The sequence below is a fragment of the Acomys minous genome (genome assembly GCF_964271855.1).
Source record: "Acomys minous genome assembly, chromosome: 13".
NCBI classification, from domain to species: Eukaryota; Metazoa; Chordata; class Mammalia; order Rodentia; family Muridae; genus Acomys; species Acomys minous.
The window spans coordinates 86,383,892-86,398,429 of record NC_140495.1 but is presented as its reverse complement, the minus strand read 5'-3'; the positions used below and the strand labels follow the sequence as shown (position 1 = coordinate 86,398,429).

Here is a 14,538-nt window from a genome sequence, read left to right as displayed (position 1 = left end):
CTAAAAACACTTCAAGGGGTAAAAAATACATCTTTTAGTGGAGATAACCAAGGTATCACAACAAAGCTATACTAAGGAATTTCTAACACTGGTGTCCGGGCGTGTTTAAAAGGCATTTCTTCCAGAAAATAGCATTTAATTAGTCTAAGCCACCACTGAACTGGTAGATTTATAAAATAATGATTCATATTCATTATAAGACGACATCACATACTGAAATCCTATGGAAGCTGGCACTGATTCCTCCCCTCCCCCCTTCTTTCCTTCTTTTGAGACAGGCTCTCTTCATGTAGCCCTGGCTGGCCTGGAACTCCTTATGTAGACCAGGCTGGCCTCAATTCAGAGATCCATCTTCCTTTGCCTCCCAGTTGCTGGCATGAACAGTGTGTACCACCACCACCAAAACAGCACCAATTCTTTTCAACGTAACTACAATATCAAACTTAAAAATCAGTATCCACATGTAACTCATGCAGTCATACAGATTCTCCAGAACTAGAGCTGTGGTAACTAATAAAAGAACCCTGGGACCGGGACGCTGGCTTTCTACAGAATGTGTGAGTGACATTTTCAGGGGGAAAAAATGTTATATTATGAAATATATCTAAATCATTCAGTTTCAGAGAAAAGCAGGGCAATACAGTGCAAGGGAACTCAGCTTTTGGAGACAACAGTCTTGAGAAAACTCTCGAGCCCGCTGTTTAACAGTAGGAAAGGGCTTCCTTTGCCTCATGCAAACTGTCAACAGTAGGATCTAGTTTGTAGGGTTCATGTAACTAATCAAATGAAAGAACAAGAACTTATAATGCATCTTGTACAGTAAGTGCTCACAACAAGTGCTGAATTATTTTAGGGAAAATATGACCTTATAAATCTTCTAAGGTAGCAATGCACAGGACTTACTCCTGCACAGGGAACTAGTTTGCTGGCAAGCATGCTGCCTTCAGGACACCTATGACCCTGAGAAGCCCCATCTCAGTCAAGATTGGAGAAGCAACCCTGTCCGGGACTTGAACCCATAGGCAAGCATTCTACCTCCGTGACACACCCCAGCTGCCCTGCTATCTCTCTAACATGCTCACACTGTTAGATACAAGTTTAGTATTTTCTGAGGAAGACTAAAATGAGAGTCAATTTCTTTAAAACATTTAAAAAAAAGATTTATTTATATATTTTATGTATGAGTGCTCTATCTGCATGTATGCCTGCATGCCAAAAGAGGGCATCAGAACCCTGTATAGATGGTTGTGAACCACCATGTGGTTGCTGGGAATTGAACTCAGGACCTCTTGAAGAGCAGACAGTACTCTTAACCGCTGAGCCATCTCTTCATCCCCCGAGAGTTAATTTCTATAGTCATTAATACTTAGGCTATTTTAAAGTAAAATTAAGAAGAATATCTGAATGAAGGAAACTGGATTTGAATTTGGCAACCCAGCACAATAATGTGGAATGAATCTTGCTTTCTGTAAAAAAAAGATGCTATGTATTCATTATAAAGAACTGAGAGCTCTGGCACCTTGGGTGTTGGAGTCTTCTTGTGTTGTTTTTAGTTTACGTATCAGTGGGATTGAACCCAGGGCCTCCTTCAGAATAAATATGCTCTCCACTACCAACTACATCCCCAGGCCATCCAGCTATTTTAATCAAGCAAGCAAAGAAAACAGCACACCTTTTTAGTGGGGTCTTTCTACATGAGATAAGTCTCATGTAGCCCAGGCTAGTCTCAAGCTTGTTGTGTAGTCAAGGATGGCTTTGAATTCTTGATCCTTCTTTCCATCTCCTAAGTGTGGGGATTACAGTCATGTGGTAGAGATCAGATCAATGTGGACAGTCTTTGTGCCAGAGGTATTCAAAGTTAAACGGAAAGATGAGTATAGTAAGAAACAGCCGTAATGAAATATAAAAGTGCTCCATGTTAGAGATGAAAAAAGTGCTCTGTGAACTCAGAAAAGCTATGCAACAAAACATGGAACTGGGCTGTAACATGAGTCATGAATCTCCTGTGCAAATATCTTACGTAAATCTGTTCTTTTCAATGAACAAAGCTGCAAAACACCTTATTTTTCTGAGAGAAACAGATTTCTGCCTAAATGGAAGAAATTTAGGTTCATGTTTTAACCCACATCATCTAGTAGGAGAAAGGATGTAAGAGTACTCTCAGTAGCTGCTACGTCACTCTTTTTTTGTTCTGCTTTCCTTGAGGCAAGGTTTTACCTTAAAAAAAAAAAAGACTTATTTATTTATTATTATGTATACAGTGTTGTGCAGGCATGTACACCTGCAGGCCAGAAGGGTGCATCAGATCACATTATAGATGGTTGTGAGGCACCATGTGGTTTCTGGGAATTGAATTCAGGACCTCTGGAAGAGCGGTCAGTACCCTTAACCTCTGAGCTATCTCTCCAGTCCCCAAGGTTTTACTTTTAGAAATGCTTATTTGTTTATTTTTCTGTTGTGGTTGTTTACCTACATGTATGTCTGTTTACCACATGTGTTCCTGGTGCTTAATATGGTCAGGTCAAAGGACTGATTGAGAGCACATGGTACTGAAGCTATAGGGGATTGTGAGCCACCATGTGGGAGCTGGGAATTCCTGATCCTCCTGCCTCTCCCAAGTGCTGGGATTATAAATGTATGCAATCATAACCAGTTATACCATACTTAAGAGAGGTAGAGATGTTCCAGAAATGCTTGTGCTCATATCTCTAGTAACGTGTTCTAATGAGTGGGTAGTGAACAAATGAGAATCTGACTCCAGACTTCTCTTTGTAGCTAGCCGAATGAATATCCTAGTCATTTAATCCAACACATCAGGAAGTTTCACAGAGAAAAGTGAATCATGTTTTGAAGTAAACAAAACCTGTCTTTTTAAAAATCTGAGTCAGGGTTTTATTAAGCAAGCAGACCAGACTGGCATTGAACTTGCAAATCTCCTGGCCCAGCCATCGAAATTATGGGATCACAGGTGTGTACCACCACACTTGTTTATCTATAAATCTTCATAGCTATTTCCAAGGGAAAAGAAAGAGCAAGTGCTGTGGAAATAAGGGGAGGAGGATGCTTTGACAAAGATAAAAGCAATAGCAAAGGCATAGACTGGAGAAGATACTCTCTCTTATCTTTCAACATGGTTGTGACTGAACCAAGGGCTCCTTGAATGCTAAGCAAGCAAGTAAGCAAGCATGCATCAAGCAAGCATGCATCAAGCAAGCACGCATCAAGCAAGCACTGTATCTCCAACCCACATGCCCTGCCCTGCATGCCTCATTATACTAACACTGATCCATACAGACCAAGTTTCTGATGGAGGGCCTGCCTGTAACCTTGGCATTAGGAAGGCAGAGGATCAGGAGTTCAAAGTCACCCTCAGCCAGGCTGAACTACGTAATCTCAAACAACATACAACCCCTCCGCCCAAACAAAAAACCAAATGGACTTCTAGCTCTAGAAAACCTTCCACAGTTGGGCATATATGAACATGTACCTTATTCTTAGATGGGGACAGCTTTTTCTCTAACATGTCATTGAGCCAAAAGTAAAATTATTTTCCATCTACAGGTTTACAAATCCCTATCTGGAAAATGGACCTCAAATAGTAAACATTGTAGCTAAAATAGCTGTTTTCCTTAGGACCCAAAAGGCAACAGCCCATTAATAGCCCAACATGGAATTTGTAGTATCTTTTGGAATAATACCAAGGAGGATATTTATAGCCCAGAAGTGAAGAGAAGTAAGACATGGACAGGAGGACAAGTATGAGTCATGTTTTATTCTGCTCTGCTGAAGGCTGTTTCCAAGCTTTTCTCTCTGACCAAACATAAGTGGCTCTGCAGCTGACAGGACCACATGTAAGCACCACAGCAGGTGCACAGGAGGTAGCCACTGCTGGGGAAGAGACAGTGCCAGATAATGCCGAAATGGCAGGCAAAAAGACAGTATTAGAGAAAAGGCATGAGGAAGGACTGGAGCACCCTAGAGGGCACATCAGGCAGAAGATAAAGTGCTGGGCAGAACAGAACTGACCTTTCCCCCTGAACTTCTCAGGTCTTTCCTTAATTGCTATTCGAATAACATTTTGTTAATGTTAAGAAGAAACATGGCAGCTGGGCGGTGGTGGTGCACGCCTGTAATCTCAGCGCTGGGGGTGATGGTGGGGGTGGTGGAGAGGCGTTCAAGGCCGGCCTGGTCTACAAAGTTAGTCAAGAACAGCCAAGGCTACACAGAGAAACCCTGTCTTGAAAAACAAAAACAAACAAACAACAACAAAACCATAATAATCATAATCATCTTCACCATCATCATCATCATCATCATCATCATCATCATCATCATAATAAGAAGAAACATGACTGGGCAGTTGTGCACACCTTTAATCCCAGCATTTGGGAGACAGAAGCAAGCACATCTCTGTGAGTTCGAGGGCAGACTGGTCTACCAAGTGAGTCCAGGACAGCCAAGGCTACACAGAGTGACCCTGTCTCAAAAAACCAAAACCAAACCAAGGGGGGAAAAAAAAAAGAAAGATACTAGGGTCAGAATAGGTTCTAATACCCTGTCACACCATAAACTGTTACCTGCTGTGTCATCAAGGATGTTTTCACCTCTTAGGGCCACAGAGAAAAGAAACATAGGGATTAAAGGGGACTTATACAGTATGAATACTAGTGTTTCTTGGGTTTTTTTTTTTTTTTTTGGCTTTTTAGTGTGTATTTATGTAGACATGTTCATGAGTGTATGCACATGTATGGGTGTAGTTACACATATAGAAGCTACACTTTCTCACACCAGGGAAAGTTATCAGTCACTCTAATTGTCCCCAGTTGTATGTTTCTCAGCTCCACACTATGCCCAACCTAGCTGTCTGGCATACACCACTGTCCCCTGGCAAGCTCCGCCTTGTGTTCAGCTAGATGCAGCATGGACTGAACAGACACAGGTGTCACAGCATGGCCATCTGAAACTTGTGCTTACTTGCTTTAATGAAAATCTGCACAGGAGACATATTTGGATGCTAAAAACCAATAAACCTTTGGCCCATGGATTCCTATCTCTCTACTCCTGCCTGTACTTTCCCAATCTATGTGTATTGACTTCCATGAGTAAGTAATAAAGGCTTTATATTTAGCTTATGTTTCCCCTAACTTATCACAAAGATCTGAAAATGAAAAGTCTTATGTGGCCGAGCTAAGAGATTTCAGAGCCTTTTGTCAACTTCTAAGGAGAGTTTTCTAAGTTGAGTGAAAGCAGTCCAACAGCAACCCTCCACCCCATGGTGTCACAGGCCCTAGGGGCCTAGCTTTTACTTCTCCGTACCAGTCAGAGCCATACAGACTCAGTGAACGGCTGGCCCAGCACCACCGTCTCTATATACAGACTCAGTGAGCGGCTGGCCCAGCACCACCGTCTCTATATACAGACTCAGTGAGCGGCTGGCCCAGCACCACCGTCTCTATATACAGACTCAGTGAGCGGCTGGCCCAGCACCACCGTCTCTATACAGACTCAGTGAGCGGCTGGCCCAGCACCACCGTCTCTATATACCTTGAAAACCTCTCTCCACCTTCTCTTCTCCGACAGCTGGACTCTGACCTCTCCTGCTCCTGTTCTTGCATGATTATCATTTCATATTCCAAGCCCATGTTTTCTGATAAGGAGATTCCCAGAGGAAGAAAGTAGAGTATTTTCCTATTGCTAAGCACTTCTGTTTGCTTGCTTGCTGGTTTGCTTTTTCTTGAGATGTAGTAGGAACTCTTGAATAATGTGTTCTAGAGAATAAAATTTCACTCTGTAACTATATGTTCCATGCTATTTCCTCAAGTTACATTAATACAGACAATTCCCAAATGGAATTTTAAAGCATCTATGAGGGAGAAATGATGTTTTCCAGGCTGGCCTGGGGATTTCACTCTGCAGAGGGGTGGGACAATGGCTCAGTGGTAATAACCAGTTTAGTAACGACCATTACAAACTACCTTTCCTTCCTCAGGCACCGAGACAGGAAGATCTCAGTCTTCAGAAGAAAGAAAAAACAAAATATCAAAGGGGAGAGATGGCTCAGCAGTTAAGAGCACGGGCTGCTGTTCCAGAGGACTTGGGTTCAAATCCAAGCACCCACATAGCAGCTCACAACCCTCTTGAAATCCAGTTCCAATAGATCTTATAACCTCTTCTGGCCTCCAACAGCATCAGGCACGCACATGGTGCGCAGACACAGATGCAGGCAAAACACTCATACACATAAAATAATCATTTAAAAAAGAAATCAAAGAACATTTTTAGGGGTATCATAATTCTATGCACATACATTATCATATAAAAATGCACATATCTGCAAATATGTTAAGTAGTGTGGCAGCAAAAATGAATTGCCAAAGTGGTTACTCACGATGCAGGGCCATCCCACCATGCATGGTACTGTGATAAAAGGTTCCAATAATGGCAGGAGCACAGATCACACAGTGACATCGAGAAAAACAAGGTTTACAAAACAACTCAAGACACACACACAGAAGGGCTAAACACAAAGTTGTTCCTGTAGTGCTCAATTCCTCATTAGAAAATTCATGTATGGAAATCTCCAGAATGTGGCCTGAAAATCAGGAAGTAGGTGACACAGTTCCCCTTCAGGAGGATGTCAATGACACCCTGATAAAGGAAGACAACGGGATGAGGTGGGCGGACTCCATGTGGGGCAAGCACCTGGGGAAGCCAGAGATGCTTCTGCTGCAGGGCTCGCGGAAGGAGTCTGTACTTGTAGTGGAAGTACTTATGTCTGACAGGCAGTCAGTCACAAGATACTGAAGGTTCTGAAATAAGATGGCCTGATGGGCATGCGTGTAGGCAGGTATGCACAGGCGTCCTCTTCAGGGAGTGACATACATGCTTCACATGCATTCCATAACTGACCTCCCAGGTGCTAAATACCTGGCCCTTTCATTCAATCTCTGGTAATGAATTTAAAATTGAAGGATGGCTGAGTTACCCACCTCATAGAAGAGCCCTTCTGGGAACTGCTGGAAGCACTGAGCACACACGAAGCACTGTTCGTGGTACAGCTCACCATTGCTGTTCACGATCTTCTCTGCGGGTGCGAAGCCTCCCTTGCAGCGCTCACACGTGGCACTGGCCAAGGCATTGGCCATGTTGCTGAAACACACAAAGGACAAGGCCGAGACTGTTAGCTTGTAACTAGGCATAAGAGCAGGCAACATCAAGGCCTGAGGAGCAAATTTTACTTGGACACAAAAACTATTTTAGATTCTGAAAGAGCCTCCTGCTTTCCTTCTGTTTGACTTTAACAGTCTCAGCATTCTTGTAAGAACACAGATAAAGCCAAGAGCTCCCTTAGCTGGTGCAATGGTATAACCCTTAGCCCAGCCTTTAAGGAGGTGGGAGCAGGAAGGTTGCTTGAATCCAGAAGTTCAAGAACAGCCTGGGCCCATATAGCCAGAGTGAGCTGGTTCAAATAAATAAATCAATGAATAAATGTTTCCCTCATGGAACTCAGGCTTACAGCTAGATAAATAAGCTTTAATTAAAATATTGATGACAGCTGGCAATGGTGGCGTACATCTTTAATCCCAGCAGCTGGGAGGCAGAGGCAGGTGGGTCTCTGAGTTCCAGGCCAGCCTGGTCTACAGAGTGAGTTCCAAAATAGCCAGGGCTACACAAAGAGACTTTGTCTGTCTTTTTGTTGTTGTTCTTTTGTTTGGTTTGGTGGGTTTTTTTTTTTTTTGCTTGTTTGTTTTTTGTTTTTGAGACAGGGTTTCTCTGTGTAGTCTTGTTGTCCTGGACTCACTTTGTAGACCAGGCTGGCCTTGAACTCACAGAGATCCCCCTGCCTCTGCCTCCTGAGTGCTGGGATTAAAGGCCTGCGCCACCACCACCCAGCAAGAGACCCTGTCTTAAAACACCAAAACAAAATATCCACGAGGTGACATCTTTTAAAAAATTGTTCTTTGGTGCGAACACAATGTACTTAGGTCACACGTGGCCTTGCTCCTCACTTCCAGCTCGTCAGCAGTCTCCATTCCACATCACCCTCCCAACTTCATGTTTACTTGTCCTGCCTTCCTCATAACTACTGAGTCTGGTTAGTGCTGCCCATATGTGCATGGATGTAGGGCACCAACCACAGGAGCCATGGGCAACCTATAGTGGGCCACACTGGAAGGAAAAAAAAAAAAAACCCTGACTCCCCTAGGTGCCACCTAAGGCCAACAGATTATCTGATATGGGTGGGGCCTCATGCAACCTTTCCCTCTGCGATATAACATCTTTTGTTTTGTTTTGTTTTGTTTTTTGAGATAGGGTTTCTCTGTGTAGCCTTGGCTGGGCTGGACTCACTTTGTAGATCAGGCTGGCCTCGAACTCACAGTGATCCGCCTGCCTCTGCCTCCCAAGTGCTGAGATTAAAGGCGTGCGCCACTACGCTCGGCTCTACCCAACACTTTTTAAAAAGGAAAGCAGGCAGCCTCAGTGCTGGGTAACCCTGGCATAGCACTTGCAGACAGACCACCACTTTGTCTTTTCAGAATTAATGTGAGATGAGAGGATCTAGATAGTTCCTTTTATCCAGATAAATGGTGACAGTTTTAATAAAGCTCTGGAGAGATCGGGGCGAGTGGCTGGGGGACTGGAGAGATGGCGCAGAGGTTAAGAGCAAGGACTGCTCCTCCAGAGATCCTGAGTTCAATTCCCAATAACCAGATGGTGGTTCACAACCATCTATAATGAGATCTGATGCCCTCTTCTGGCCTGCAGGCACATAGGCAGGCAGAACATTGTATATGTAATAAATAAATAAATCTTAAAAAAAAAAAAAGAGTGGCTGAATGGAGAAGGAAGAACCCAAGGCCACATCTGCTCAAGAATTCTCAGAAGCTGTTTTGAGGATGAACTAATACAAAAGTATAAACTACCCTGGAGGGCTGGAGAGATGGCTCAATGGTTAAGAGCACTATCTGCTCTTCCAAAGGACCTGGGTTCAATTCCCAGCACCCACATGTCAGCTCACACCTGTCTGTCACTCCAGTACCAAGGGATCTGTCACATTCATACTAATGCATGTTTTAAAAAAAGAAAAACCACCCAGGAAAGCTAAGGTACTATTAAAAGACATGGCATAATTATAATTCTAAGTTCTCTCCAAGGATACCCCAAACCTCAGTAATATTAATGGACTTCCCCACAAACTGGAGAACATTCTGGGATACCCTGATTCACTATCACTTAACTCAGTGATTCTCAAGGTATGGGGTGACTGGTTCCCTCCACATTCTAAAGTACCCCATCAGCCATATCTCTGTGCAGAATGCAGAACTGGTTTGGAAGAAGGAGGCATATCAAGAAAGACATCAGCAAAACATTAGAAAATGTAAGGCAAAGGCATTCTTCCCTCTTTATTATTAACACATAATGAGTTACTTTTAACTGAATTAATAAATCTAATTTCTCATACAAGATGTACTGGATTTCACTCCTCCTCCCCTTTTTGGTGGTGCTGAGACAGTATAAAGAGGTTCTTGGATAATAGGATTAACACTGTTTATATTCACTACATTCCAGACTTTATTTATGTTTGAATGCTCAGGCAGAATTGGCAAAAGGTAGACAGATTAATGTTTTATGTATATGAATTCCTTTTAGTAACTAAGGAGGAACAGGAAACAGTGATCACTCGAACCCAACTGACCTCATGTTTCCTTTTCCTTTCCCCTTCTTGTTTGCTGCCTCGTTAGTTTTGTTTTTTTCTTTTTTTGAGACAAGGTCTCATGTGCCCAGGCTGGCCTCAAATTCCTGATCTTCCAATACACCCCAAGTGCTGGATTACATGCTCTCTTGCCTCACTCTCCTGTATTGTTCACATTTTTTTATAGTTGACAATATTTAATACAATTATGTATTAATACAATTGTATGTAGAAGTTATCTTTTAAGAGACATATCATTAGATTAATTATAACTAATTGCTTTATTTTCCAGAAAATGTTTTTCCACTAAAAAGTGTTGATGACAACGTCTGGGGCAGGGAGAATTTATCTCTATGACAGCTGCTAGGACGCAGCCCTGCCTGGCCAACAAGGCTGATGCCACGGACCTAGCTCTGGAGGTCGGCAGCACAGAGACTGCAACCAAGCTTTCCCTCTCAGTTATCACCACACAGGAAACAAAGTCTCTGCTCTTAAAATACAACAATATCCAAAATTCTGTTATCAAATATCTTGAGAGTTTACTAACCACCTCAAATACCAATTATGGAATCATTTCCCAACTAAATCTTTATCAATTAAATTTTTACTTTCATCTTTGAGAACTTTCAGAGTACATTTCTTCCTGTTATGGATCTTGACAACACAAAGTGCCAACTTCTGTTATGGATAACACAATGAAAATGTACCATTATTAGTAAGATGAGAGCTTTCTATTCTTCCCAGGAAGGTGGCACTTTCCTTGACATCTGTTAATGTCCTCGGGTGGAAGTTTACGAGACAAGGCACTCTGAACCACCCTGCGCCCTCGGCATACTTCTAGTAAGCCCTGGTGAGTTGAAACACATCAGCTGGAGCCCCTGGCTCCAGGACACAGAGCTGAAGACCTAGAGACCTGAAAGCCCACATTCCAAGAAGGGAGAGACTCACAATTTCGCATAAAAGTCACAAAATTCCTTGTAGACTTTTACATCACTGTGCCTGCGCTGCAGGTTGGATACAGCCCTCTCATCTTCACTCCCATTAGCTTCCAGGACACTGTTGAGGGCTGTCCGGGGGATTTCTTCATTCTCTGGGATAGTGCACGGGCGTGCTCGTCCTGGGAAGGCCATTGTACAGGCTTGAGTCCCGAGATGCCGAGCAGGATACAGAGAAGAGAAACAATATCCAGGCCTCCTGTTTCCCAGCCAGGGTCACTCCCACTGTTCCCACATGCGTCACCCAGCTGCCAGGGTCACTACTGACTTTTCATGTTAAGAGCTCAGTAGCACAGCAGTCTGGCTCTATTACGGCTTCTAGAAGCGCTCAGACACATTTCACATGGCAGTGACAATCTGTTTCTAAACGATTCTCCATTTGGGTGTACACAGAATCTTTTGAACAGCTTGACCAGCCCTAGTGAGGATCTGTGAGCTCCTGAAACAAAGTGCTATGTGGTCTTTTATTATCTTTGTTCTTCATACAAGAAACAACATAGTAAGGGCTTCAACAAATGAACACAGTGTAAACCAGAAAGAGCTACAGAGTTTAACTGTAACTCTTCTATTTAATCCCAGCTAATCCTGGAACAGAAGAGTCATGGATTCTTCACAGTATTCCTGCTATATTTAGCTCAAACTACTGCCTTGTAAGTGTGTTTGTCATGAGGATAAGAACAGTGCAGTATGAGGCCACACATGGTTAAGTGTTTTACTGTGGTTCTGTTCTTTAGTATAGTAAGACATGCTACAAAAGCAAGCAGCCCAAGGAACTTGTGAGCAGGCACAGTGCTGGGCACCACAGGTCATACTGGCTCAAAACACACACACACACACACACACACACACACACACACACACCATACAGTTGATACCTGAGTAACAGTGACGGGTGATACAGAAGTTAGCAAGCATCTTCTGTCACATCACCACATCCTCTGTAAAACAGGTGTTATTCCTACGTAAGAAAGCCAAGGCCACAAAGAAACTGGATAATAAGTAAGTGATGGGGTCAAGACTTAAACCTAGGAGTTATGCTGTAACATCTATGAGAAAATGGCTAAACAGAATCTCCAGAAAATAAATCAAGTGAACTAAAAATCTGTATGTGGCAGGCACAAAATGAGACCAGAAGCAGGGAATGAGATTACATCTCCCTACTCTGAATCTAGCTATATCAGAATGATGAGGAGCTCAAAGACTACGGCCTAACACCTGACACACGATAAAACAGGGGATGCACTAATTTTAAATAGTAAAGAAACAGCGTGAGGGTGCAAATGTTATACTTGCTATTTCTCTACAGGCCCTTAATTTTGGTTTCTTTTAATAAGGGCAAAGTAAAGCAGAGGAAGGAGAGATCAGACACTAAGCTTCAGGCTGATGGAGCATGCCACTCCTTCAGCTTCCTGTCTAAAGTAAAGGAAATGGAGCAGTAGAGTCGGGAGCCTGGCAGCGGCACAGCTGCTCCAGTGTCATGCAGTGTGTAGCTACTATGGCCACCAACGAAGCAGGACAATGCTCTCTGCCTACAGAAATCTCTTTACTGCCCTCCCTGACTAACCTGATTTTCACCTGTATAAACTGTCAGTTGTGGAACTCTATCATATGTGATGGCCAAAGACTGGTTTTAAGTCAGTATCATGCCATTGAGATGTGTCCAGGTTCCTATACACATAAATACAGTCTGCTCTTGTGTTGCTGCATAATGTTCAGCAGTGTGAATGTATGTATGGTCAAACCACACATCCACTGCAGAAGATTTAAGTACTTCATAGTTTTAGGCTTTTACAAATAAAAATTGTATAGAAGCTTCTGTGTAAGTGTACATTTATATTTTTCTTAAAGAAATGCCAAAGAGTGAAACTGTTGAGCTGTATTCCAGTCATATTTTAACTCTGAAAGAACTACTAGGAGTGGCGGCACATGCCCTTAATACCAGCACACAAGAGGTGAGGCAGAGGATTTAAGAGTTTAGAGCCAACATGGACTCCATAGCGATGAAGGCTGACCTGTGTTACATAATTTAAAACAAAACAAAAACAAAACAAAACAACCCTCTCTTTTTTTTTTTTTTTTGGTTTATTGAGACAGGGTTTCTTTGTGTAACAGCCCTGGCTGTCCTGGAACTCACTTTGTAGACCAGGTTGGCTTCAAACTCAGAGATCCACCTGCCTCTGCCTCCCAAGTACTAAGGTTAAATGTGTGCACCATCACTGCCCAGGAAGTAGAGAGATTTCTATGCCATGAACTCATCACACTGATCATTTGCTGGGTGCCAAACGTCACCGCTTACTAGAGCCTATGACTGGAACTCCTGGTTAGTTTTTTGTCAACTAGACACAATTCAAACCAAACGTAAAGAGAAACTTCAACTGAGAAATTGCCTCCATCAGGCAGCCTGTAGGCAAGCCTGTGGAACGTTTTCTTGATTGACGCTGGATGTGGAAGGTGGCTGGTACCATCCCCGAGTGGGTGGTTTTGGGTGGTGTATGCTGAGCAAGCCATGGAGAGCAAGCCAGTAAGCAGCATTTTCCCACAGCCTTTGCTTCATTTCCTTCCTCCAGGTTCCTGCCTTGATTTCCTGCCCTGTCACCCAAGCTGTAATAAACTCTTTCCTCCCAAATTGCTTTTGGTCTTGGTGCTCAACCATAGCAATACAAACCTAGCTAGGAGACTGGGTGTGCCTAATGTCTTGTTGAGACCAAACTGCACACTAGTGCACTCCAGTACAACATGAAGGCAGCCGCAGAGCTTCTGACCCTACCAGTCTGTTAACTTCATGACTACAGCCCCCCACAGCCAAAGAGCCAAATATCCTACTTAGAGATGTCATACAAAGCATTACAGCTGTTCCCACAAGCTTAAATGCTTAAAATTTGAACAGAGCTGCTAAAGCAGCTTTTAGTGGTGGGGGCAATGCAGGGGATTGCATCTAGGGCCTCATTAAGACAGATCTTGCTACAAAGCCTAGGCTGGCTGGCCTGTTAGTCACTATGTAGTTCAGGCTGGCCTCAACCCAGTCTAATTGGTGAGCTCCACACTGCTGTGAGAGATCCTGTGTTGAAATGCTGTCCTCTGAGCATGACCTGACTAGTGCTCCTCTGTTAGGAGCCATGATTACTTTAAAAAGACCCACAGAAGAAGACTGAGCCCAAGAGGCTCACAAAGCCTTGCCCCTCCCCCTCCTACAAGACTTATAAGCTAAGGCATGGTGGTTTATGTTTTTAATCCTAGCACAGAGGCAAGTTTAAAGCCAACCTGGTTTACATGTAGTGAGTTCAAGGGCAGCCAGGGCTATGAGACTCTCTCTTAACACAGACAGACAGACAGGCAGGCAGGCAGGCAGGCAGACAGATAGGAGCAGGAGGAGGAAGAGGAGGAAGGGGAGGGAGAGGATGAAAGTTTATAAGCAGTTATAAGATTATTAGCAGGAGGGCCTCATGAGCCACATCCCCCTCTTCCCCCAAGAGAATACAGACAGCTGCTGCTTTGGAGAAAAACATTTTTTCCTTCAGTGGTGTAGCTGCACATAAAGGGATCAAGCTCCTTCAAGTAATCCTTCAACCACATTCCTTTAAGCAACTCTTAATTAAAGTCTCTATTTTACCAAGCTAGCATTTGAGTGGAATCATCTCTTTGCTCTGTCATTGTTCCTCATCTGAAGAGAATAGATGTTAGCTTGTGTCCAGGATGAAGTTCACATAACAACCTACCCCAAAAAATGAAGGTAGGGAATGGGGAGATGGCTAATGGTTAAGACACTTGAGAGTTAAACACTGACTATGAAGACAGTTCAGATCCCCAAAGCCCACGTAAATGATGGGTGGTGGTAGCAGCCTGTCTGCG

The 14,538-nt window shown here is 43.3% G+C and overlaps 1 protein-coding gene across 7 annotated transcripts in view; it reads right to left on the bottom strand.

Moving 5' to 3' along the window:
* The window catches only part of LIMS1 (LIM zinc finger domain containing 1), a 106,360-nt gene that overhangs the window by 23,279 nt on the left and 68,543 nt on the right, over positions 1-14,538 (bottom strand). For 5 of the 7 annotated variants that reach the window (XM_084753590.1, XM_084753591.1, XM_084753592.1 and 2 more), the window contains exon 2: positions 6,990-7,149. In XM_084753590.1, the coding sequence (XP_084609716.1) occupies positions 6,990-7,149 (160 nt within the window). Of the gene's footprint in view, positions 1-6,989; positions 7,150-10,642; positions 10,875-14,538 lie in introns of those variants that run through there. The other 2 variants (XM_084753586.1, XM_084753587.1) reach the window with 2 other exon arrangements.